The 24457-nt window shown below is 35.7% G+C and overlaps 1 protein-coding gene across 3 annotated transcripts in view; it reads right to left on the bottom strand.

Moving 5' to 3' along the window:
- LOC144976383 (uncharacterized) overlaps positions 1 to 22769 on the bottom strand; it is a 29989-nt gene extending 7220 nt beyond the window's left edge. Inside the window, exons 1-6 of one of the 3 annotated variants that reach the window (XM_078920646.1) lie at positions 22590 to 22769; positions 7054 to 7551; positions 5846 to 6018; positions 3604 to 3754; positions 2923 to 3232; positions 1931 to 2115 (exon numbers count right to left, since the gene is read on the bottom strand). In XM_078920646.1, coding sequence (XP_078776772.1) covers positions 1931 to 2115; positions 2923 to 3232; positions 3604 to 3754; positions 5846 to 6018; positions 7054 to 7137 — 903 coding nt within the window. In that variant the 5' untranslated portion in view covers positions 7138 to 7551; positions 22590 to 22769. Of the gene's footprint in view, positions 1 to 1930; positions 2116 to 2922; positions 3233 to 3603; positions 3755 to 5845; positions 6019 to 7053; positions 7552 to 17873; positions 18046 to 20568; positions 20734 to 22589 lie in introns of those variants that run through there. The other 2 variants (XM_078920645.1, XM_078920647.1) reach the window with 2 other exon arrangements.
- Positions 22770 to 24457: the final 1688 nt, after the last annotated feature.

The raw sequence follows: 24457 nt of genomic DNA, 5'->3' as shown, positions 1-24457 counted from the left end.
CAGAGGATACTCGACGCATATTTGTGTGTGTGTGTGTGTGTGTGTGTGTGTGTGTGTGTGTGTGTGTGTGTGTGCTCGTTTGTTTATTTGATTGTTTTTTTTTTTAAACAAACACTCCTATAGAGCCATTTGGCCTACAATTCCGGAGTTTATCACGGTTTATGTACCTTGTTACCCACCCTTTGGATAGGACTCAAGCCGATCGCAAAGTACTTTCCTCCAGATTTAAAAGACCCAGCGTCAGATCAAAAGGGAAGTATGTATTATAATTGTCCGTATAACGCTGCAGAAAGCAAGACCAAGTCCGGCTCTATGGGCCTAATGACTCCGAGAGGCTTCTCCTTATTTCCTCGACGTTTTGTGGTAAAAACAAACCTGTTTCTAGGTTCCGACCTCCTTATCCGACTAGTGTCTTGTCAGAAGGGTAGCAAGCAATTAATACAGACCATTGAAAGCTCTAGGTACCGGAAGGAAAGAGAAGAAGAGGAAGGGCCCGGGCAACTTGGAGGAGAACAGTGGAGGGAGGGGTAAAAGAGTGTCTGTGTGTGTGTGAGTGTGTGTGTGTGTATGGGTGTGTGTGTGTGGGGGGGGGGGGGGGTTTGACCCAAAGCTCACTGATGATGATGGCCACGAACAGATGTAAATGGCGGTCCTTCGATGCTGCCCTACACGCCGACAGGCATAATGGGCAGTCAGAAAGTATGCCATGCCATTAAGGCTCCAGTCGCTTGCATAAACTATCCGGTCTCACAGTCCTGACTATTCTAAAGGATTTCGTCTTTTTACAATTCATGTTTTTATTTCGACACACGATGGATTCAGACATTGGTAAAGCTTGGATTTACAATGATATGATGTCATTGGTTGGTTTGTTTTGTTTGATTTGGGGTATTCTGTTTGTTTGTTGTTGTTTGTTTTCCAGGATCCCATTTGATGGAGTTCATTTCAGTAACATACTACATACATAAGACTTGATTTTGTGTCTTTAAAGTAAAATGGAAAGGAATATAGATAATTCATCAAACAAGATGTCTGATGTCAACAGGAATCACCCATGTTGTCCAACTGAGCAGATTTGGGGTTAATAATCATGCCCAAGAAAAAAAAAACGAAAATGCCTGAAGCGGGACTCAAACCCGGGACCTTCCAGTCACAGTGCAATGCCTTAACCATTCGGCCACTTCGCCCCCCAAATAAAGTGTTTAAAAAGGCAGTGAAACGTGTTCTTATTCTTTGTGAAATAACAAATAGGGGATAACACTACCATGTACCTAATATTATATTCTTATATACACGTATTATACTCATATGTGAAAAAGTGAAAAAACAATGTAACTTGGTGCTGATGAAGAAATTCAAGTCTTAAACAGTTACTCCACATCGTGTAGTTACTTTTAAGAGAATCCATTTTACTTTACTCTTCACATGGAACAGATTCTGCAGTGAACGCAAAAACCCTAAATAGCTTCAAGAGAAGACTAGACAAATTTTGGTCTGACCAAAATGTTTTGTACAATTATAAATGCGCTTTAGATTGTAAAACCGGAAGAAACTTAAATCCCAAAGACAATGAAGAAATTATAGAGTCTGGCGAAAAGGGCCTATAAGGACGTGTGCTGGAAACAATCCATAAGTACCCATAAGTAAATAAGTATTCATGACTTCAGTTTGGAACCCCAAGCTTATATTTCAATGATCTTTTGCGTCACATGAAAGAACTAGGACTGTCTTGTTATAACGAAAACTCGTTATGTGACCAATTTTGCCAAAATCCTCAACATGGCGTTATGACAAAATTTACTGTTGTAACCAAAAAAAAAAAAACAAAAAAAAGAAATAGAAAAAAAAGGCAAAATAAGGGCATGCATTTTAGGAAAAGGGTGCTTTTTTAAGGTGGATCAAATTATCTTTGGTGCAGTGGATTATCTACCTTGTCTTTGGAGACCCCTGTTCCTGGCTGTACATGGGGCTGGTCATTGCTCTTCATCTCGTCCTCGTCATCAGAGGCGTGGAGTTGGCTCCTGATTTGTGGTGCCCTGGCCTGTAGTTTGCTGGCCAGACTGGAGTGGGCCAATCGGACGGACAGAAACAGGCACGTCACGCCCGTGACTCCAGCTGAAACGAAACAAGGAAGGCTGTTCCATTAGCGGAAAAATTTGTGAGACTTCTTGCTCTTCTCCGCATAGATTTACGGACTCAGTCAGATTAAGCATACTGATAATAGTAATGATGGTATAGATTTATAGTATTTACATCCCTTCATCTGGAGGACTCTGGGCACATAACATAGATTAAGCCCTAACACAGTACACGAACAACGCTATTTATACACATAATCAAAAGAAAGCCTGTCTGGATAAAAATGTCTTCAATCGACGCTTGGAATCATCAAATGAAGACGAAGAACGTGTCTCAAGTGGTAGCGAATTTCACATAAATGTTCCGCATAAAAGGTGATTTTGTATATCCAAAATAATCATGTTCTTCCTGTTATCCAAATTTACCGTCGTATTTTGACTGGCCCCCGTGTGTGTTGTAAGTACCGTTAAGTCGATCAAATAATTTAAAAAAATGAAAAAATGATGCTATATACTGCGTCTCCAATGCATCTATAAATAGCTTAATATTGTTTACAAGCTTGATGCAAACAAGCAGGTTTTACATTAAGCGGAAGGTTATTCGAGAACGGCATAAGGTATGACAGGGTTTCTTCGATGATGAAAAATGTGAATTTATTGTAAGATTTATCAGAATTAGGTCAAAGTTATAACTTTCCTGAACAAAATAAATATGACCGGCTGATCTAACTGAAAAGGGTTTCCACAAAATCGTATTTTTGATTATTTGAATTTGAAATGCACTTTTTGGCAGCCATTTCAGCCGCCATGTCGGTGGGCCACATGCCAATGACGTCATACTTACAGACACTGCTGAGAACGACAGGGTTGGCCTGGGCCAAACAAAGGGCCGCAATTCCCATGGATTCGAGTTTTTCCTTCAACTTTCCTTCCATAACAGCTGCTGTGCTTGTCTTGTTCGATCTCTGGTCGGTTTTCTTGAACTCTCTGAAGTAATACGCCCGAAAGAAGTCTTGAACTCTAACCACGCCCAGTGTGAATTCGTACGCGATGATGATTGCGCATGAAAGGAAGTAGATCAGGGACTGTGATGACGTCATGGAGGAGAAGTCAGTGACCATTAGTATACTCCATAGAGACAGGACGTTGACAATCTGAAATAGAATTGGATATGATGGTGTTAGTTTTGATCAAAAACCTAGATGCACATATTTGCAGGTCTGATAACCGAACGCAATTATGGGCTTGATTTAGCATTGTTGTAAAGGACAACTAGTGGGCTGGTTTGAGAGTATTTCATATCAATAAAGGCCCCATAGCAAATTTAGGTTATCGGACATATTTTCAAGATAAACGTTTTAAAAACGTCATTTAAAGCCCCAAGGCAGCAGTGATGATGATGATAATGATGATGATGATGATGATGATGATGATGATAATGATGATGATGATGATGATGATGATGATGATGATGGTGATGACGCTGACGATGATGATGTTAACGATGATAACGACGATAACCTACCTTATCACAGAAAGCATCCATGAAACCTCCAACAATGGGGTCATCACAAGGTCCATACTGGTGTCTGTGAACCTTGGCCACTATCCCATCTAAGTGGTCCAGGAAGTCGTGAAGGAGTACACAGAAAAACCCAGACCAGTAACAGTTGTATCTAGATTGGGGATGGAAACGACAGGGAGATGATGATACACGGATCATATAATAATATATCATTACGGTAGAATTGGGTGACTAAAGCCAGTTGGTCATTAAAACCAGCCCCCCAAATGGGGAGACCTTCCAAAAGCTCCTAGCGCTAGCATTTCTTTCAATTTGTATTTTCATCGTGGACCTTTTGTCATGCGTTTATTTATTCAATTTGTTATCATATAGAAGCATTTTAAAAACTTTAGAACAAACCTTGATAGATTTGTGAAAGTTTAACATTTCCTAAATTGACCATTGTTTTGATTCTCGACCGCAATTTTGATTTGTGAAGTATCGAAAGGTAGTGCAAAGCAGTCCTGGGTGTTTGTTTTTTTCTATTAGGGTTAGCTCGAGATCGGAGGATTTTTTTTTCTATTAGGGTGAGTCATAAATCTCAGCAAAGGTGCTAGGGTGTTTGCTTTTCCTATTAGGGTTAGTTAACGGTAATAAGTTTTATTTTTTCTTATGGTTAGTTGAGGAAATATTTCAGTTGTTTCCCTTAGCACTAGGAGCTTTCGGAAGCCCTCCCCCTAAATTATGTGGCCCCCAGATTTAAAAAATATTAATAACAATTATGGTAAAATATACATCATTTGATATATTTCACCTTTCCCTACATATAGGGGAAAAGAACACCGGACAGGCTATTTTAATGTCAAGCTATTTCATATAAAGATGTTTAAAAAGTGGTCTTTAGTCACCCCAACTGGCCTTGACATTTGTCAACAACAACAACAACAACAACAGCAAGAACAACAACAACAACAACATTAACAGGTAATTAATCCATTCGTAAGTAAATTTTGAACTATCAATCAATGTGAAAGTTGTCAAATTCTATTTAGCACTAATAGCTACGCCCGTGTGGGGTCCGTGGTCCCTCAACAGAGAGAGTGCCAAGAATAGCCCAACACCAAGCCAGTGTGTCGTAAAAGGCGACTAAGGGTGTGTGACTCTCCCTTTTTGAGTCACCTGGTCCTCCAGGTTGTGGGTTGTTGAAGGGTTAACACCCCTCAGAAACACAAGCGGACAAATCAAATCTTTTTCGAAGAGTTTCTGCAATTACAGCATTTATGAAGGACAACAGACAAAGTCGAAAGGAAGACATGGAATGAGATTAAAACGTTAGCTCAAGATAGAGAGGGATGGACATTGTTTGTCTGTGGCCTATACCGTAGCCATCGTTAACTTATAGCCTGACACTAGAACCAACCAGGACTTATAGTTTGACGTTATTATTTTAGGTTTGTGCACCGAGTTATCGTCAGTAGAGCTCAAGGAAACACGGGATTCCATTGGTTGACCTTTTGAATACAACTCACAATTTGTTTTCTTTTGACGTCATTTTTTGGCCGGTGTCAGGCTATAGATAGTATGCGCTTGGCTAAGAAGCTCACAACAATGCCATCCGCAAGTATAACGGACCAACACACAAAACTCTGTGTAACCTTGAAAGTTTATAGCCTGGTTAAAATAGTTTTTAGACTCAAAAACGCGGGTGACAAAAAGCAATAATAAAGACATGAGTGACGTCAACTTTATAGATAGTATGCAGATGACGTCACTCAGGCCTTTGTTATTGTTTTTGCCATCCGCGTTTGTGAGTTGTTCTCACTAAACTGTATTAACCAGACTATAAAAGTTCATGGTTACACACAGTTTGTGTGTTGGTCCGTTATACTTCCGGATGGCAATGTTGTGAACTCCTTGGCCAAGCGCATTCTATCTATACTTTCTATAATGTATCGATGGCTCCGCCAATAGATAGAATGCGCTTGGCTAATAAGCTCATAACATTGCCATCCTGAAGTATAACGGACCAACACACAAAACTGTGTGTATCCATGAACGTTTATAGTCGGGTTAATACAGTTCAGTGAGCATTACTCATAAACGCGGATGGCAAAAACAATAACAAAGACATGAGTGACGTCGTCTTCGAACTATCTATACCCTGAGCCAGGGTGAAAAAGGCAACGATGATGATGACTAATAGTAGACTTTATGCACTCAACATAATCTATTGAATCATTGATAAACCTTAATCATGACTTACTTGAGTGTGTAAGCAATGGGAATGACCAGGAGTGTTCTGGACCACGTGACGATATTGGCGGTAAACACGTTGACCTTGCGACCTTTGACCTCCACAAACCTTGGGACCTGTTCTACCCAAGGCCACAGTGTAGCCTGTAAGGGGCTGTAACAGTAAGCATCATACCATCTAACCTGGAATTGGATAGAGAACCGTTCTCCGATAAGTGACATGTCCGAATTGAAAAAGTGAACGTTTTGTTCAAAGGATGTCACTTAACTCAGAAGTGGATGGGTAAGATAAAGATTTGTATGAAGAGAGCTCAGGGTTTGGAAGGCCTATGCATGGTCAGTATTATTATATGGCTGGGAAAGCTGGACAATTACAGAAGACATTAGAAAAAAAAACTGGAGGCAGCAGAGATGTGGTTTCTTAGAAGGATGTTAAGAATCTCATGGACAGAGAAGAAAACAAATGAAGAAGTATTAGAGCAATCTTAAACTAAATGGTTACTAATTCGTACAATAAGAAAAAAGACAAATGCAATTTTTAGTGCACCTAAATCGACATAAATGTATTGAACATCTTGCTCTCACAGGAAATATAGAAGGTAAAAAGAGTAAAGGTAGACCAAGAAAACATATTTGAATAGAGAGATAAATGGCGTACCGTGATCACCGATGTCTTTATAAATGCTCAATTAAAAAAAAAAAACTTATTGACAAAATCTGACAACCCCCCCCCCCCCCCCCCGAAAAAAAGAGCTTTTATATAGCGCAATATCCACTAAATGTGCTCAAAGCGCTTTACAAAGGGTCCCTGACCAACAGCAACACGTAATATGTAGAACGAGACATAACGCCTGTTAGGCGATATTACATTTTTTTTCCGACAGAGACAACGCTGTTGAAGGCCAGATACTCATTTTACACCTGAGTACGGCGAGAGCATGTGAGTAAAGAGTCTTTTCCAAGGACTCAACTATGCGCCGAGCGAGCTCGAACCCAGGACCTTCCGATCCGAAGCGAGTGTCATACCACTAGACCACATAGCCGCACAAACAGATATTTTGTTTCATTGTTGTCATAGAAATACCGCCAAACCCACGCAAAATACTGCATAACAAGTAACAATAATGTTGAATGAAGCCCGTTTATCCGACATGCTAATATTATTATGTAAACGACGTATTTGACCTATTTGCCAAAATCACGTGACACAAAACTCACCAGGACAAAGAGGGATGATTCGATGACACGTATGACTGCTAAAAAAGGCATCAACAGCATTTCCTGTAACCCTGTGGGTTTCATTGTGTTGCTTTGGTTGGTTATTCGTTCTTTTGAAGTTGCTTTGGTGGTTATTCGGTGGTTATTCGTTCTTGGAGTGTTGCTTTGTGTATTCGGTTGCTGAGTGTTGCTTTGGTGGCTATTCGTTGCTGTAGTGTTGCTTTGGTGGTATTCGTGCGTGCCCTTGAGTGTTGCTTTGGTAGCTATTCGTTGCTAGTAGTGTTTGCTTTTAAAGCTCGTTCAGTTTTTTAGTGGTAAAACAATAAAAACTATGGTCAACGATTCTGCCGGCGTGACTGTTGTCAATGTGATTCTGGTGGTTTTGATTCGATTATGAATACAATTTCTCTCGACGTTTCTGGTATTGCAGTAGGTGTTATTTATAACCTTGTAGATTCATCGATGTTGTTGTGATTGTCTTGGAGTGTTCAAGTGGATCTAAAAGGATGACAAATAAATAAAAATATATATTTAAAAAATAAATAACAGATATATAAATGAATGAATAAAAAAATAAATATATGAATAAAAGAAATTAAAAAAAATAAATAAATAAATAATTAATATATATAAATTATATATATATATATATATATATATATATATATATATATATATATATATATACATGGATGAATAAATAAATAAACAAATAAATTAGATTAATAATTAAATAAGTAAATGTAGAGATAAATAGATAATGTTGATATCTATAAATCCCATATCCATTGCTCCATCATAATTCAATGAATTTAATAACGCTTCATTCATTTTTCCAGCAGGCCATATCCTGATTTTATTATGTATGTATTAACACAATTTCTTAGCAATAAAAGAAGAAAGAAGAAGAAGAAGAAGAAGAAGAAGAAGAAGAAGAAGAAGAAGAAGAAGAGGAGGAGGAGGAGGAGGAGGAAGAGGAAGAAGAAGAATGGGGAGAAGGCGGAAGAGGATAAGGAGGAGGAGGTAGTGGTGGTGTTGGTGGTGGCCGTGGAGAAGAAGAAGAAGAAGAAGAAGAAGAAGAAGAAGAAGAAGAAGAAGAAGGATGTGGTGGACGAGGAGAGGAAGGGGAGGAATAAAATACATCAGCGACCTGCCATATGTCACGTGATAAGATAACCCTTTTGACTTGATAGCCATTATTATACTCTGGGAGTTTACCCAAGTTTCCGTATCGTGAAACATTCAACAGTGATTAGTAGGAATCGAATCGTGGCAGAATTAATTATCTGTTCGGCCTTGGCCAGCCTTCCAGTATCAATTGGTGTGTCATGACATGGAACTTTCTGTTAGGACAAAATTGAAATGGGGACCCATCGACTCAAAACGGTGTTATGTTGAGGTGAAATTGATGCTGAAAATTGAATTGAGCCAAAAGAAAATATCCCCCCCCCCCCCCATTAAAGCTGATCTGATTTAACGTTGTTGTAATAAACAATATTTTTGTTGTGGAGTATTTCCAATACATTGCAATCATGAGTCTCCAACAATTTGGGTTACTCAGATCTATAAATAAGTAGACGTCGGCAGAAACCCAGAGGCCACATTCACTACGATCTTTTAAACTAATTCTTCGGACTTTGAAAGTCACATGATCCTTGGAAAAATTTTTTAAAAGAGGGAAGGTGGGGGGGGGGGTGACCAACAAGAAATTAGAGCCAATTACAGTCTTGGGAACAATCTAAGTCGTTTGTTTGAGACCTTAGATCAATGGCTTATTTCGGTTACCTCTCGTTATCGACAGACATTCACGTGTACACAAAATATCACCATTCATCTTTGTGGAGATAAAGCCAGTGTTTACTTTGGTTTACCAACCGAAGTTCACGTGAGATTCATGAAGGCCACGTATTGACCGTATTGATTAGAATTTTTCGCGTCCTTGTCTAAGACGCTGCGGAGATGAAGAAGCGAATCCAGTGAAATTGACCGTATCCTTCGTCGGCTTATAGCCGGTTACTGACCTACCACTTGTCAAAGTCACCCATCTAGTCACTGACCAAGCTCAGCAATAGACATTTTTTTTCTGATCCTTGATTTTCTGTCTTTCTCAAAGGCCGGTAGGTCATCTTTGTGTTCAATTTAATTGTACCGAGTGAACTTTGGACATTCAAAGTAAACATTGGCGTTATCTTCGTGACATGTATAGAATATTGTGTGTACATAACTGATCTAAATATAGAGAGATAATCGAGATATGGCTAGATAAGTTTATGAACATATCAAATTAAGAAATTAAGGACCAGGCACCGTTGTAAGATAAAGATCTGAACAAGTATGTATGAAAGGTGACAGACAAAGCAAGAAAGAAAAATACAAGAAAAAAGCCATCCCAAAAAAAAACCAATCGATCTCGTCTGGGGATCGAACCTCAGGCCTTCTGATTACCGATCAGACGTGCTACCATTACATTACTAATCAGAAGGTCTGAGGTTCGATCTCCAGTCGAGGTCGACTGTTTTTTGGGATGTTTTTTTTTCTTGTATTTTTCATTCTTGCTTTGCCTGGCACCTTTCATACACACTTGTTCAGTTCTTTATACGTTTGTGATAGTGACCCATGAACGTAAAATTCATCCATATCTCTATGTATTGACCATAGCCTTTGCTAGCGAATAGCGTGACACTGCCCTAGCAACGACAGCAGCTTCTAATGGTTCTCACACTACTCTGTTATGACGATCGACCCAAGCAGCAAATTCTCTACCGCACTCGAGCACCGTCGCAAACCCACCCTGAAGCTTCTTCACAACACTCCGTTCAACTAGATGCTCTGCGGTTTCGGGCTCGTAACCACAGCGGGTACATATTGGACAGGCTGAAAGTCCCCAATGATGAAGGCGGTTCTCAACCGAAGACAATTCGCTACCACCCAGTGCCTCCTCTTACTGATGGGGAAACCTGGCAACTTTCCCCCAGCTTCAATGAGTCTATGTCCCGACCCCTAGAGGAATTGAATTCGTCCAAACCGACTTCCATCTCGTATATGCAGCTCTGTCCCAAGTCAGGGAATATGCGTACAAGGGTTGCCGGGACTTATTTCGGCTCGAAACAGGGGCACCGTCTATTATGCGCTTGATAGGGGTATCCCCATTCCTTCTCTCTTTGATTTTATTGAGCCAGGTCTTTGTAATCGTCTCTCGCCGAACATCGCGGGGGGTGGGGGACTGGATTGCTCTTATGGAAATCGGTAAAACCGACAGGCCTCCCGCTCCGGGCGATGTCGACAATCAGATGCAAAACATAAAACCCTTTTAGCAATGAAAACTTCGATCAATTTGATTTTTTAAAAGCAGGTGTTTTCGCAGTAAAGACCCCAGCTTGATTCTGTATGTTGAGTGTGGAACCAAAATTGGCCGTTTATTTATTTATATAATTATTTGTTAATTTATTTTTTATTTATTTATTTTTTATTTTATATATTTATTCATTATTTTATATATTCATTTATTTATGTAATTTTTTAACATTTATTTAGTTACTTATTTTTTGAAAGGTCAATATAGACCTATCTATGTATATGTTTAAATTAACAAGTAATTGTTGTTGTCTTGGATTGAAATTTATATTGGTCTGTTCGACTCATTTCCCTTTATCTTTTGGACTATATTCCGGACTGTTTAAGTGTTTTGTGTTTTCAGGATTTCCAATTGAAACTGTGAAGGTAGTACAAAATTCTTCAACTTCTGCCATTATTTCACCATTCGAGGCATTAAATCATCTCATCATTGTATTATTATTATTATTATTATTATTATTCAATATCACCGTAACCGTCATCGTCGCTGTTCACCTGTAAACCCTGGTTGTTTTGATTATCTGGATTGTGATTGTTGTGTAAACATTCCGTGTCACTGTTTGTTTTGTCACTCTGTGACAAGAATCGTGAACTGTTTTCTCCCAACCGTAACCCCCCCAACCTTCTCTCTCTCTTCAACGTACATATTTGATAATAAGTAGCCAAACCATGTCTACCCCAGCTTCCAATGCAAAGAGATTAAGAGGGGGTAGTGACGATCTACCGAGTGTTACTGACGAGATGTGTGAGTTGAGAAGGGAATTCATAGAATTGAGGAATGTAATTGATGGAGTTAAAGACAGCGTGAGCTCGGTTTTAGCGGTGTTGGGGCAACTCAGTACCATTAAAGATCAAATGGACAGGATATTAGAAAATATGAAAGGACAAGAGGAGAGGTTAGACAGGATAGAGGAGGAGGTAAAGATGCAACGAAGTGAGGCGAGAATTGTCAAGGAAGATGTGGGGGTGTTGAGAAGGCGAGTGGAGGTGTTAGAGGCGAGGGCGATTGAGAGTGAGGCCAGAAGCAGGAGGAACAACTTGGTGTTTCACGGTGTCGAGGAGAGGGAGGGAGAGAATTGTTTTGAACTGGTGGCGGAGTTGGTGCGAAAGTGCAAAGTGGAAGGAAGGGTGGTGATAGAAAGAGCGCACAGGATGGGTAGAAGAACGAGTGACAAAAGAAGGCCTGTCATTGCCAAATTCCTGGACTTCAATGACAGGCAACGAGTCAAGCTTGGGAGAAAGCATCTGCCTCCTGGACTTGGAGTAAGTGAAGACTTTCCGTCTGAGATCCGAGAGGCAAGACGCCAATTGATGGCGGATTTGAAGGCAGCCAAGAATGCCGGAAGAGACGCCTGGGTAGCATACCCAGCCAGGCTGATTGTGGACGGCAGGGAAGTGCGGACAGTGAGACCGACGACGACAACAGATCGACAATAGGAAGATGCGCCGCGGAGCCACCTTTCTAATGTATCCTTTTGTGTTTTTAATATCAATGGTAGTTTGGAAATGAAGAAAGAATGTCCTGAATTTGTTGAAAGTATTTATAAATTTGATGTAATTTTGTTAAGTGAGACGTGGACGAATGAGAGAAGTAATTTAATGTTAGATGGCTACTGTGAACCGTTCTGCAAACACCGTAAAAGAAAATCAAGGGCCAAACGGGATTCGGGTGGGTTAGTGTGTTATTTCAGGAAGCGTTTGGAAAAGGGTGTGTCAGTTGTAGATTGGGAGTATGAAGATGGTATGTGTTTTAAATTAGATAAGGAACATTTTGGATGGAATGAAAGTGTATATTTATTATTTGTCTACATGAGGCCGTATGGATCAACGCGCAGCGATTTTGACGATAATGTAAGTTGTTTTGATGAACTGTTAAATCAATTGACAAAAGTGACCGATCAGGGAGGGATCATAGTAGCAGGAGACATGAATGCAAGGACGGCGGAGAGAGAGGATTGTTTGACTGTTGACATTAGAGAGAACCAGACAGAAGAGCTTTCGGTAGAGAATGTTTTATGTGAAAGAGATTTCTTATGTAATGACATGACAGTTAGACGTTTTAATAAGGACAAAAAAGTAAATGACTATGGACTGAAATTACTCCAATTATGTTACACATGTGACCTTGCAATATTAAATGGGAGAACAGGGGAGGATAAAATGAAGGGATGCACAACGTTTGGCAATAAAAAAGGGGAGAGTACAATCGACTATGTTATTTGCAATAAGCGGGTTATAGGAAATGTGTGTGGTTTTAACGTCCATGAAACAAATGAAATGTCAGACCATAAGATAATATCGTTTACTTTGAAATTAAATAATAGTGAGCATAGACGGGAGGTAAGTGACGGTTTAGATGGGGTTATGTTGACAAAGTGGAAAGAGGATAAGAAGGAGAATTACGTTACATTATTAAATACAGAAGTGTGTCATAATAAGGTGAGCAATCTAATATATTTGGTACAAACTAACACAGATCCAGAGGTATTAGAGGGTAATATAGTCGAGTTAACAGATATTTTAACAGAAGCAGGGATAGATCATGTAGTTAGGATAGAGGGGAGAGGGATAAACAAAGGAAAGGGAGAAGAAAGAAAGCACCATGGTATAACGAAGCTTGTCAGATCCAACGCAAAGTATTCACTGAACGAGCACATAAGTTTATAGAGACGGGGACAGGGGAAAACAGGACATTGATGTGTAAGGAAAGGAATAAATACAGGAAGGTATGTAGGATTAACAAAAGAAATTACAGTCGCAAAAAAGCGCAACATTTATTGGATTTAAGTAAGCATGAACCCCAGAACTTTTGGAAGGAAATAAAAAGAAATTCAGTATCACGAAGAGAGCTGCCAGATATAAACTTCTACGACCATTTTAAAACTTTAGCAAATAAAGAATCAGGGGTTGGGGAGATGGGTAGGGCGGAGATTGCAGAGGTAGAAAAGGATGTGGGAAGGAATATTATAGATATAGATATTTTAGATAAGCCAATCGAGATGGGGGAACTACACAAAGCAATTAAGGCTCTTAAACGCGGCAAAGCTACTGGAGTGGATAATATGTTAAATGAATTTATTATTAATGCAACTTCAGAAATCAAATTACTGATTTTATCAATTTTCAATAAGATACTGGAATTGGAATATTTCCCCTTGATATGGAGTCAGGGTAGAATTGTGCCGATTCTTAAAAAGGGAGATGAAAGAGATGTGAACAATTATAGAGGGATAACAATAATGAGTTGTATAGGAAAACTGTTTACAAGAGTGATGAATGAAAGACTAAATGTATGGGTGGAGGGAGAGAATGTGTTAAACGAGGTTCAATATGGATTTAGAAAGGGAAGGAGCACAGCAGATTGCCATTTTATTCTACATGGAATTATCGAGATATTGCTATCTAAAGGGAAGAAGCTACATTGTGCGTTTATCGACTATGAAAAAGCATATGACCTTATTGACAGATCCGCATTATTTACAAAATTGATCAAATCCGGTGTGAGCTCGAAATTTGTCAAGCTATTTAGAAACATGTATTCAAAGGTTGAGCTGGCCACAGGAGGTAAAGGTCAACAACAATTTTTTAAATCAAACAGCGGATTATTACAGGGTGAAAGCACTTCGCCACTTTTGTTTTCGCTGTTTGTTAATGATCTTGAAAGTAAATTAAGTGAAGATTCCATAGGATTACAAATACAGGATATTACAATTAAATTGCTCATGTTTGCAGACGATATGGCAATAATCAGTGAAACAAAAGAGGGTTTGCAGAACGGTTTAGACTCTTTACAAGATTATTGTATGCAATGGGGAATAAAGGTAAATATCAGTAAAACAAAAATCGTAGTATTTAAAAAGGGAGGGAAAACTGGGCAACAAGACAAATGGTCATATCAGGGTAAAAGTATTGAAGTAATCTCGTCATTCAAGTATCTAGGCTGTCATTTTAGCGCATCGGGATCTCTTACAAAATGTACACAAGAAGTAACAAACTCAGCCAGAAGAGCACTATTTTCACTTAGAAAGTATTTTAACACTAACACAGAAATTTTACCACAGATGCAAATGAAACTGTTCAATAGTACCATCTTACCAATACTGAATTATGGGGCAGAAATATGGGGTTTAAGAAGAGCTGATCCAATTGAAAGATTTCACCTCGGTTTTCTTAAATCCATTCTATGTGTTAAGCACAGCACACCAAACTGTTTTGTTTATGGGGAATTGGGGGTGTATCCTTTGCATATTGAAAGAAAAATGAAAGTTATTAAGTATTGGTTGAAACTTATTCGCCCAGGAAATAATGATTGCTCATTCACTCATGCAGTATACAAAGAACTTGTGCAATTGAATATTAATGAACCAAACACAACAACTTGGGTAAGTCTGGTGAAGCAGTTGCTGGATAGGAGCGGAATGGGCCATTATTGGGTTAAACAAAATGTAAAAAATGAAAATTACTTTCTGGCGGTTTTAAAACAACGCTTGGATGACATGTTTCTACAAGAGTGGCACGCTGAGATGTCGATGACGACGTCTGGACGGCTGTATAAACACATTAAAGACACCTTTGAGTTAGAACCATATATGAAACTGTGTAATAAATCTTACAGAGTTGCCATCTCAAAAATCAGATTGAGTTCTCATTTGTTTTATATAGAAAGGGTAGATGGGGCACAAGAAAAGTAGATAGAAATGATCGTAAATGTCCTACTTGTGACGTAATAGAAGACGAATACCATTGTCTAATTGAATGTTCGAGGTATACGCAAGAGAGAAGAAATTGCCTGCCGGAAAAACTGAAAAATAAACCAAGTATGTTTGAATTTATCAAATTTTTGAAATGCAGAGACAGTAGACAGCAAGGTGATTTAGGTAGACTTTGTTTTAAGGTACAGATCGAACACAAGAAATATTTACAAGTATAATTGTGGTTTCCACGGCAAGGAAAACTTATTAAAATTGATGATAGAGAGAATAATGCGATTGTTTGTTTGTTTTCATTTGTTTTTGTCTGTTTAGTAACTGCAGTTCTGATACTAAGATGTGGTATATTATACAAAATATGACATGTTATATATATATATATATATATATATATATATATATATATATATATATATATATATATAAGTATTGTGTGTGTGTGTGTGTGAGTGTGTATTTGTGTGAGAAAGTGGGGTGGGGGGGGGGGAATTGGGCATTGATATTAAAATATTGTATAATAGTTTACCATGATAAAGATTAGTTGCGATTGCACAATTGGCTTATTGTTGTTGTTATTGTTGTGGTTATTATTGTTATTATTATTGTCATTATTGTTGTTATTATTATTATTATTGTTATTATTATTATTGTTGTTATTATTATTGTTATTATTAATATTATTATTATTATTGTTGCTGTTGTTGTTTTTGTTATTATCAGCATTGATATCATAACCAGTGTATATAACCATATATATATATATATATATATATATATATATATATATAATAATATATATATATATATAAGAGAGAAGAGAGAGAGATATATATATATATATATATATATATATATATATATGTATATATTTTTTTTTTTCTTTCTTGGTTCTTCTGTTTTGATATGATTTGTAAAAGAAGTGTTGTAGTTCACTTGTTAATACTCTTTGCTTGTATCTTTGACTTCTAAGCGATTTCAATCTAAGTACACCGAGGGGTGCTCTTGGTGCCCTATCCGCACCATTTACCTTTGCCTATTTATCCTCGGGTGCCTTTGAGAAAAGTATACTTTTAGACTACCTTATACATTTTCTGTTCTTTCAATGCGTCACAAACGCCGTAAAATTCTTAAAAACACAGAAACCAACCCTTGACATGGAATAATTGAAGTACGCAAGCTTGTTTCGCTCTAGACTATATCAGTACGGAAAATTACTGAAATGTTTGTGATATTCTAAAAGATTCAAGTATTTGTCTTTGGGAATTAATTCTGTAATTCTACCAAAAAATACGTTAAACTAATATGTCTGTAACTTCTAGGCAATGTTCGCAAGATCCCATTCTTCTAGAACTTTAATCAACGATAGAAATGTGTTATATAAGTGGTGGGCTATTGATTATGTTGGAATTTCCCCGAAAATAAAGATCACCCAGACCAAAGCATTTTGGAGCACCTATTATTACTAAAAGTCAATAAATTTATTATCCAAAACAGAATTACCATGATATAATCCCTATCTTCTTAATTGTCAACGAAAGGGATATAAGCGTGGTCCTCATTTACAAATACAATACTAGATATTATTGCTGGGGCGCTTATGTTATTTTTTACAATTCTTCTTCTTCTTCTTCTTCTTCTTCTTCTTCTTCTTATTAATATTATTATTATTATTATTATATTATTATTATTATTATTATTATTACTATTATTGTAAGTATTGGTGGTATTACAATGTTGTATTTTTATGATTATTTATGGTATCATTTTATGCTTTGGTTCCATTTACCTTTTTTCCTCACTCTCATGTCTGTTGTCATCAAATTGTATGGATTATTGATTAAAATAAAAGTTATTTCTGTTTGTCTTATTTTGACAATGGAACTGATACTTATCATGGCAGACCTGCCTACTTGAAATAGGAAAATGTAATAAGTAGTTTTCATGGTAAATAACATCGTAGACATTTTAACTACCCTTAAAAACCACCAGTTTGTCCTTATAATGCGTGGGGAAAAATATTAACTCTATGTGATAGCTCTGGCACCAGAACTTCGTTTTCAAGAAATGACATTTAATTAAAAACCTTTATTATATCCAGCCCGGGATTTAGCCGTAGTACTACGGGAATTTTCGTGGTAGTGAGGAGGTCTGTTGTGATGGGTATCAATATTTTTATTATTATTATTATTATTATTATTATTATTATTATTATTATTATTATTATTATTATTATTATTATTATTATTATTATTATTATTTATCTATTTAATTTATTTATTTATTTATATTATTTATTTTTTTTTTTTTTTTAAATGAGAAAAACTGATTGGGAATGTAAAAGTGATGGTGATAGTGGTAGTGATAATGGTAATGGTGGTGGTGGTAACGGTGATGATTGGGGTGTGGGGATTATGGTAATATTATTATTGTTATTATTATTGATATTCTTGTTGTTGTTGTTGTTGTTCTTCTTCTTCTTCTTCTACTTCTTCTTCTTCTTCTTCTTCTTCTTCTTCTTCTTCTTCTTATTGTTGTTGTTATTATTACTATTATTATTATTATTATTATTATTATTATTATTATTATTATTATTACTATTATGATTATTATCATTATTATTATTATTATTATTATTATTATTATTATTATTATTATTATTATCATCATTATTATTATTATTATTATTGAACGTATTGATGTTATTACCATTCGTGTATTTTTGTGTGGTGTATCAGTTTATTTTTTGGTTCCATTTACCTTTTTTTTCCACTTTCATGTATGTTGGCATCAAATTGTTGATTTATTGGCGAAAGCCTAATATTGAATAAACTTGAAACTTGAAACTTGAAACTTGTTTATTGTCGCATGTATAAGATGAAGATAAAACTAAACTGGCAAAGTGATGACAAAAATTGGATGTCCCTCATTCCTGAGGTTAAAAAAAGAGAAGAAAAGAAATAGAAAAATACGAAACAAAAAAAAACAAAAAACAAAAACAATAAAAAACAAACAAACAAAAAAACAAAAAAAAAACCCGGTAGATTTGTATTTATGCGCACAAAAACGATCATTTATAATTACCAATCAGCTGTCTTTAACACCTAGATATGTAATTTCACACGAATAAATTGTGCGAAAATATTCTGCGATCGTTGAATAAAATTTTTATTCTGGATTATTCAGGTGTACACATATACAACATTTAAGCTGTGCGTTTCGTTAACAAAATAAGCTCACAACATCCGCGACCCGGATATAACGTGCAAACACACAAAACTATCTACTCTATCTAACTTTAAACGTTTATCATCTGATTAATACATTTGAGTGAGAATTAGCTAAAAATAAAAACAATAACAAAGAGCTGAGCGACGTCAATTTCGTTCCATCTATTGCCACACACCCCACGACAAGGGCGACAATAGTTGCTTTGATTCCCCAAAGTTCATTCCACACAATGTAAAGTCCTGGCTGATTTCAATCAAACAAAAATGCCACCTGTCTTCAAAGACGATTAAAAAAATTAAAAATAGGAGCAGAAAATTACAGACGACTTCTATTATTGTAGAGTTTGTTCATTTGTTGGGCGTGAAGCGTTGACTTTATGTACAATAATAATAATAATAATAATAATAATAATAATAATAATAATAATAATAATAATAATAATAATAATAATAATAATAATAATAATAATAATAATAATAATAGTAATAATAATAATAATAATAATAATAATAATAATAATAATAATAATAATAATAATAATAATAATAATAATGATGATGATGATGATGATGATGATAATAATGATAATAATGATGATGATGATGTTAATAATAATAATAATAATAATAATAATAATAATAATAATAATAATAATAATAATAATAATAATGATAATAATAATAATAATAATAATAATAATAATAATAATAATAATGATAATAATAATAATAATAATAATAATAATAATAATAATAATAATGATGATGATAAAATAATAATAATAAATAATAATAATAATAATAATAATAATAATAATAATAATAATAATAATTAATATAATAATAATAATAATAATAATAATAATAATAATAATAATATAATAATATAAAATAATATATAATAATAATAATAATAATAATAATAATAATAATAATAATAATAATAATAATAATAATAATAATAATAATAAATAATAATAATAATAATAATAATAATAATAATAATAATAATAATAATAATAATATAATAATAATAATAATAATAATAATAATAATAATAATAATAAATAATAATAATAATAATAATAATAATGAATAATAATAATAATAATAATAATAATAATAATAATATAATAATAATAATAATAATAATAATAATAATAATAATAATAATAATAATAATAATAATAATAATAATAATAATAATAATAATATATAATAATAATAATAATATAATAATAATAATAATAATAATAATAATAATAATATAATAATAATAAATAATAAAATAATAATAATAATAATATATAATAATAATAATAATAATAATAATAATAATAATAATAATAATAATAATAATAATAATAATAATAATAATAATAATAATAATAATAATAATAATAATAATAATAATAATAATAAATAATAATAAATATAATAATAATAATAATAATATAATAATATAAAATATAATAATATAAGCCATTAATCCACTGACAAGTGCTCTATGGCGCTTTACAATCACTTCTTCTTCCCATAGGGTCTAGATGGTACGATATAATATCTCTCCCACAGATACATTTACTCACATATCTATTGCGTCCATGACGGCCTAGGAGAAGAAGAAGAAGATGAGGAGGAGGAGGAGGAGGAGGAGGAGGAGGAGGGAGGAGGAGGAGGAGGAGAAGAAGAAGAAGAAGAAGAAGAAGAAGAAGAAGAAGAAGAAGAAGAAGAAGAAGAAGAAGAAGAAGAAGAAGAAGAAGAAGAAGAAGAAGAAGAAGAAGAAGAAGAAGAAGAAGAAGAAGACGTGTACAAAATTCACCTTGTGATAAATTAAATTCCATTTGAATAACAGAAATAAATTCTGTAAACAATTTAGAATTTTAAAAATCTATCCCGTTACTCAAGTCTAGTTTTAACCGAACTCTCTCTTTACAAACTATTTTCAGGAATATTTCTGAAACGTCCTATCACAAAAATCGATTTTTAAAAAACCCAAACATAATTTGTTCAGCAAGTTAACTTTACAAAACTGCGTAAAGTTCTTATAGATATGACAAAGAATTTTCTCCTTATTTTGTGATGTACAAAAGCAACCTGGTTTTAAAAAAAATGATCATAAAATCATAAGGCATTGAATGTGACGATTTTTCTGTGGTTGATAAAGAGAGTTAAGATTCGAAGAACCAGCCTCTTTTCTCAACACGACAATCTAATTGACTTACTGGACAAAGCGATTTGCATAGAAAAAGGATGAATACACAATGTTGTCCAAAACCTGCGAACAACAAATGACCGTTTGTATGTAAGAATAATATCATTAACACAGTGCTGTATTAAGTCAAAAAAGAAAACACACGCAACAATTGCAATATGATCGAACAAACAACAAATCAACAACAATGATGATGAGGCGACATTAAAACAATCACGATTCTACATCCGTGTGCAGAAAATAGATAGAATTCTATTAATAATATTAACTCTTTAACTGCAACGGTCCATTTTTCTTACGACAATTACCACTACTTCTACTGCTGCTGCTGCTGTTACTCCTACTCCTACTACTACCACCACCACCATTACAACTACTACCACTACTACTACAGCTATTATTTCTTCTTCTACTAACAACGACCACCACCACCACTATTACTACTACTTATACTACAACTATTCCTTCTTCTTCTACTACAACCACCACTACCACTATTACTACTACACTACTACTACTACACTACTACTACTACAACCACTACCACTATTACTACTACTACAACTACAACCACCACTACTACTATTACTGCTATACTACTACTACTACGACTACGACGACGACTACTACTACTACTACTACTACTACTACTACTACTACTACTACTACTACTACTACTACTACTACTACTACTACTACTATATACTCTTATCAGGCGTTGGCGAGCATCAGAAAAATTGTTGCTCTTTTCGAAAAAATAAAAGTCTTCACCGTATTACTAGATAAATATACAGGAAGAAAAAATAGAATTGATATGAAATCCAACCTAGCCTTTAAAGAGTTAACAATGTCATATTATTACTACACCAATAGCGTCTTGGGCTGACCGGTGTCCGTGATAGATAAAGTAGCCACTGGCGACTGGCTAATCAATCAACGCCTATTTTATTATCATCGGCTCCTTACACTTAGACCATTATCTATGCTAATCACAGCCTCAGGGTTAAATCTTATCCATGGTCATTGAGAGAGATGGACAGACGGACGGACATACATACAGAAGGAAGGACGGACAGTGTAAAGGCTGTAAAAAGACGTTTACTTGAAAAAAAAAAAAAGATAACAATGTGAAATTGAATGTGAGCTTCAATTTATTATATGCGGAAACAGATTAAATGGACGTTTCGGGTTTCTCCTTTATCAACAAAACAGGATGAATGAAACACTACAGACGAATGAGATAATGTGGTAGTGGCGTTGAAAAGGTGTTCATCTGACATGAAACCATGGATCACATATGTTACAGTGATTGTCAAAATCAGTCGATGGTGAAACGGTTTGAACTGAAATATTGCCAAGTTTAGTTAGACGGTCATTTTTTTTTAAATATCGAAAATGAGTTCTCGTCATAAATGATTCATTAAATCAACCCTTTTTGTAAATTTTCGGGAAATATCAAAGCTTATTTTCACTCCTAAATATTTTTTACAGCTAGTCAAGTTGAAAAAGTATGAAATGTGAGAAATGTTGCTGGATACCTTTCCCATACATCTGACCATAACTTCATGAAAAAATCACCCGATTTACTACACATAAAGATTGAAATGGTCTGGTGAGCATATTCTTTCAGAAAATGAAAAAAAAAAATAATTGCAAATCCAAACTTTTCACCTTCCGACTGATTATGTGTCGTGCATGTGAATTCTTTTCCCACCGTGCGGCTATGTGGTCTTGTGTGGTATGACACTCGCTTTCGGATCGGAAGGTCCTGGGTTCGAACCTCGCTAGGCGCATAGTTGAGTCCTTGGAAAAGGCTCTTTACTCGCATTCTCTCACCACACTCAGGTGTAAAATGAGTACCTGGCCGTTAACAGCGTTGTCTTTGGCCGAAAAATTGTAATATCGCCTAACAGGCGTCATGTCTCGTCCTACATGTTAAATGTTGCTGTTGACCAGGGACCCCCTGTAAAGCGCTTTGAGCATATTTAGTAGATAATGCGCTATATAAGAGCTCAATTTATTATTTATTACCTTTTCAAAAAATATGTTCAAGCCAATTTTCCCTCAGAACACGAAAGTCAGATCCAAATCCGAGACCATCGTTGATTAAAACTGGCTTTGATGGTAAACCTTATAAATAAATAAATAAATATACGACCAGCAAGTTAAAGGGATCTGGTACTAGTTTTTTTTTATAATTATGGCCTCCAAATGACTGGGAAATCGTTTTTATATCTAATACCGCAGGCAGATTGGCCTGAGAGAAACGTCATCGGGATGAAAATCATGACAACACTGGAAAACGTCACCCCCCACGCCAATCAATAAAAGCTGAACAGTCGTATAACGACAAAACATCTTAACCTACCTCTGGACATTTAAACATTTCATATATCGCAAATCAATGAATTAAGATTCCCCCCCCCCCCCCCTCTCTTTTTTTTTTCTTGAACTTTGACACTCGACTTTCATAAAAGTATTTGTTGTCTACACAGAAGTTTCAGGTTTAAGATTTTTTTGACAAGTTTTAATCCCCATACCTGCCAACCCAGATTTTTTTAAAAAGCAGAGAGGTCAACTCAAGAAAAATTACGAATGTGAAAGGTAGGGGGGGGGGGGGGGGAGTAGTTTGTTTTACAGCGGAGGCGGAGTGCTCTACTTCTAAAAATAAAAATCGGGGTTTATACGGATTAGCGGGTATCGGGTATCGGGGGGGGGGGGGGGTCCCGATAGCTGAGGTGGTAGAGCACTCGCTTCACACGCAAAGGTACCGAGATCGATCACGGATGCTGTCGAGATTTTTTCTGACCCTTCTGTTCACGCAGCAGTGAGTGGGTAGCTGGGTTTGTTATGGTTGTGTTAGTTTTTAAGGGTTTTACGGCACTTGAAACACATAAAGGCCATATCATCGCCAGTAAAAAGGAAGAAAATGGGATAGTAAAAAGTTCTAGAATTACAATTAAAGCACCCAAGAAAAGGGAAGACAAAAGGGGAATTGGTACAAATAGGGAACAGATGGATCACCTAAAAGTCTCAACCAGACACCAGCACAGGTCCCCACTAAGAGGAACACACACAAATGTTTAAAGAATTCATAACTAATCAAACATAACAGAGAGAGAGAGAGAGAGAGAGAGAGAGAGAGAGAGAGAGAGAGAGAGAGAGAGAGAGATGATTTACAAGTAAATATATTATCATCACCAAAACTATAACTATACATTTGACAGCTTCCCTCCCAGCCAAGAGCTCCAGCAAGGACTGGGACAAAACTAAGTAATCCCATTCCAAGACAAAGACAGAAAGCAACTCGGAAGGAAAACAGATATAAGGGGGCTGAAGGCACAGCATGACCTCCTGCCTATCATGGGAGGTCAAAGGACCCCGTCCCGGAAGTGGAAAATAAAGGTAAAAATCGGGCTAAAAATGAATGTATCTCCATAGGTGTTTTGTCATTGTGTGGCAATGAGAGATGAAGGACAAAGACAGATTTGACGGTAGTAACACACGCAAAGTAATTGCTCTTATTAATTCACACATAATAGTAATAACACAACACACATACACAGACCACACGTACGTAGATCAGTTTTCACACACCCACACCAAACAAAACACACGGATATACTTTATAGTCAGAATTGACGCAAAGGTTTATTATTTCTTATTAATAATAAGTTTTTCATATTAGGCAAAGCATGTCCCATTAGTCTGTGTCCCTCTCTCCTCCCCCCCCCCCCCCCCCCCCCCTCCCTCCTACATCAATCCTCAATTTGATACCAAAAAAAAACAACAACCGTTCATTCATGTGTGACGAAATTTTCCATATAAGGGAAAGAAGATTGGCTGAATTGAACACCCCCCCCCCCCCCCCCCCCCAATCCACCTCATTGGTCAAGAAG

Source organism: Berghia stephanieae, chromosome 7 (assembly GCF_034508935.2).
Source record: "Berghia stephanieae isolate SIO BIC M18660-M18661 chromosome 7, UCSD_Bste_1.3, whole genome shotgun sequence".
NCBI classification, from domain to species: Eukaryota; Metazoa; Mollusca; class Gastropoda; order Nudibranchia; family Aeolidiidae; genus Berghia; species Berghia stephanieae.
The sequence above is the reverse complement of the archived record's forward strand: the minus strand, read 5'-3'. Positions and strand labels throughout refer to the sequence as shown.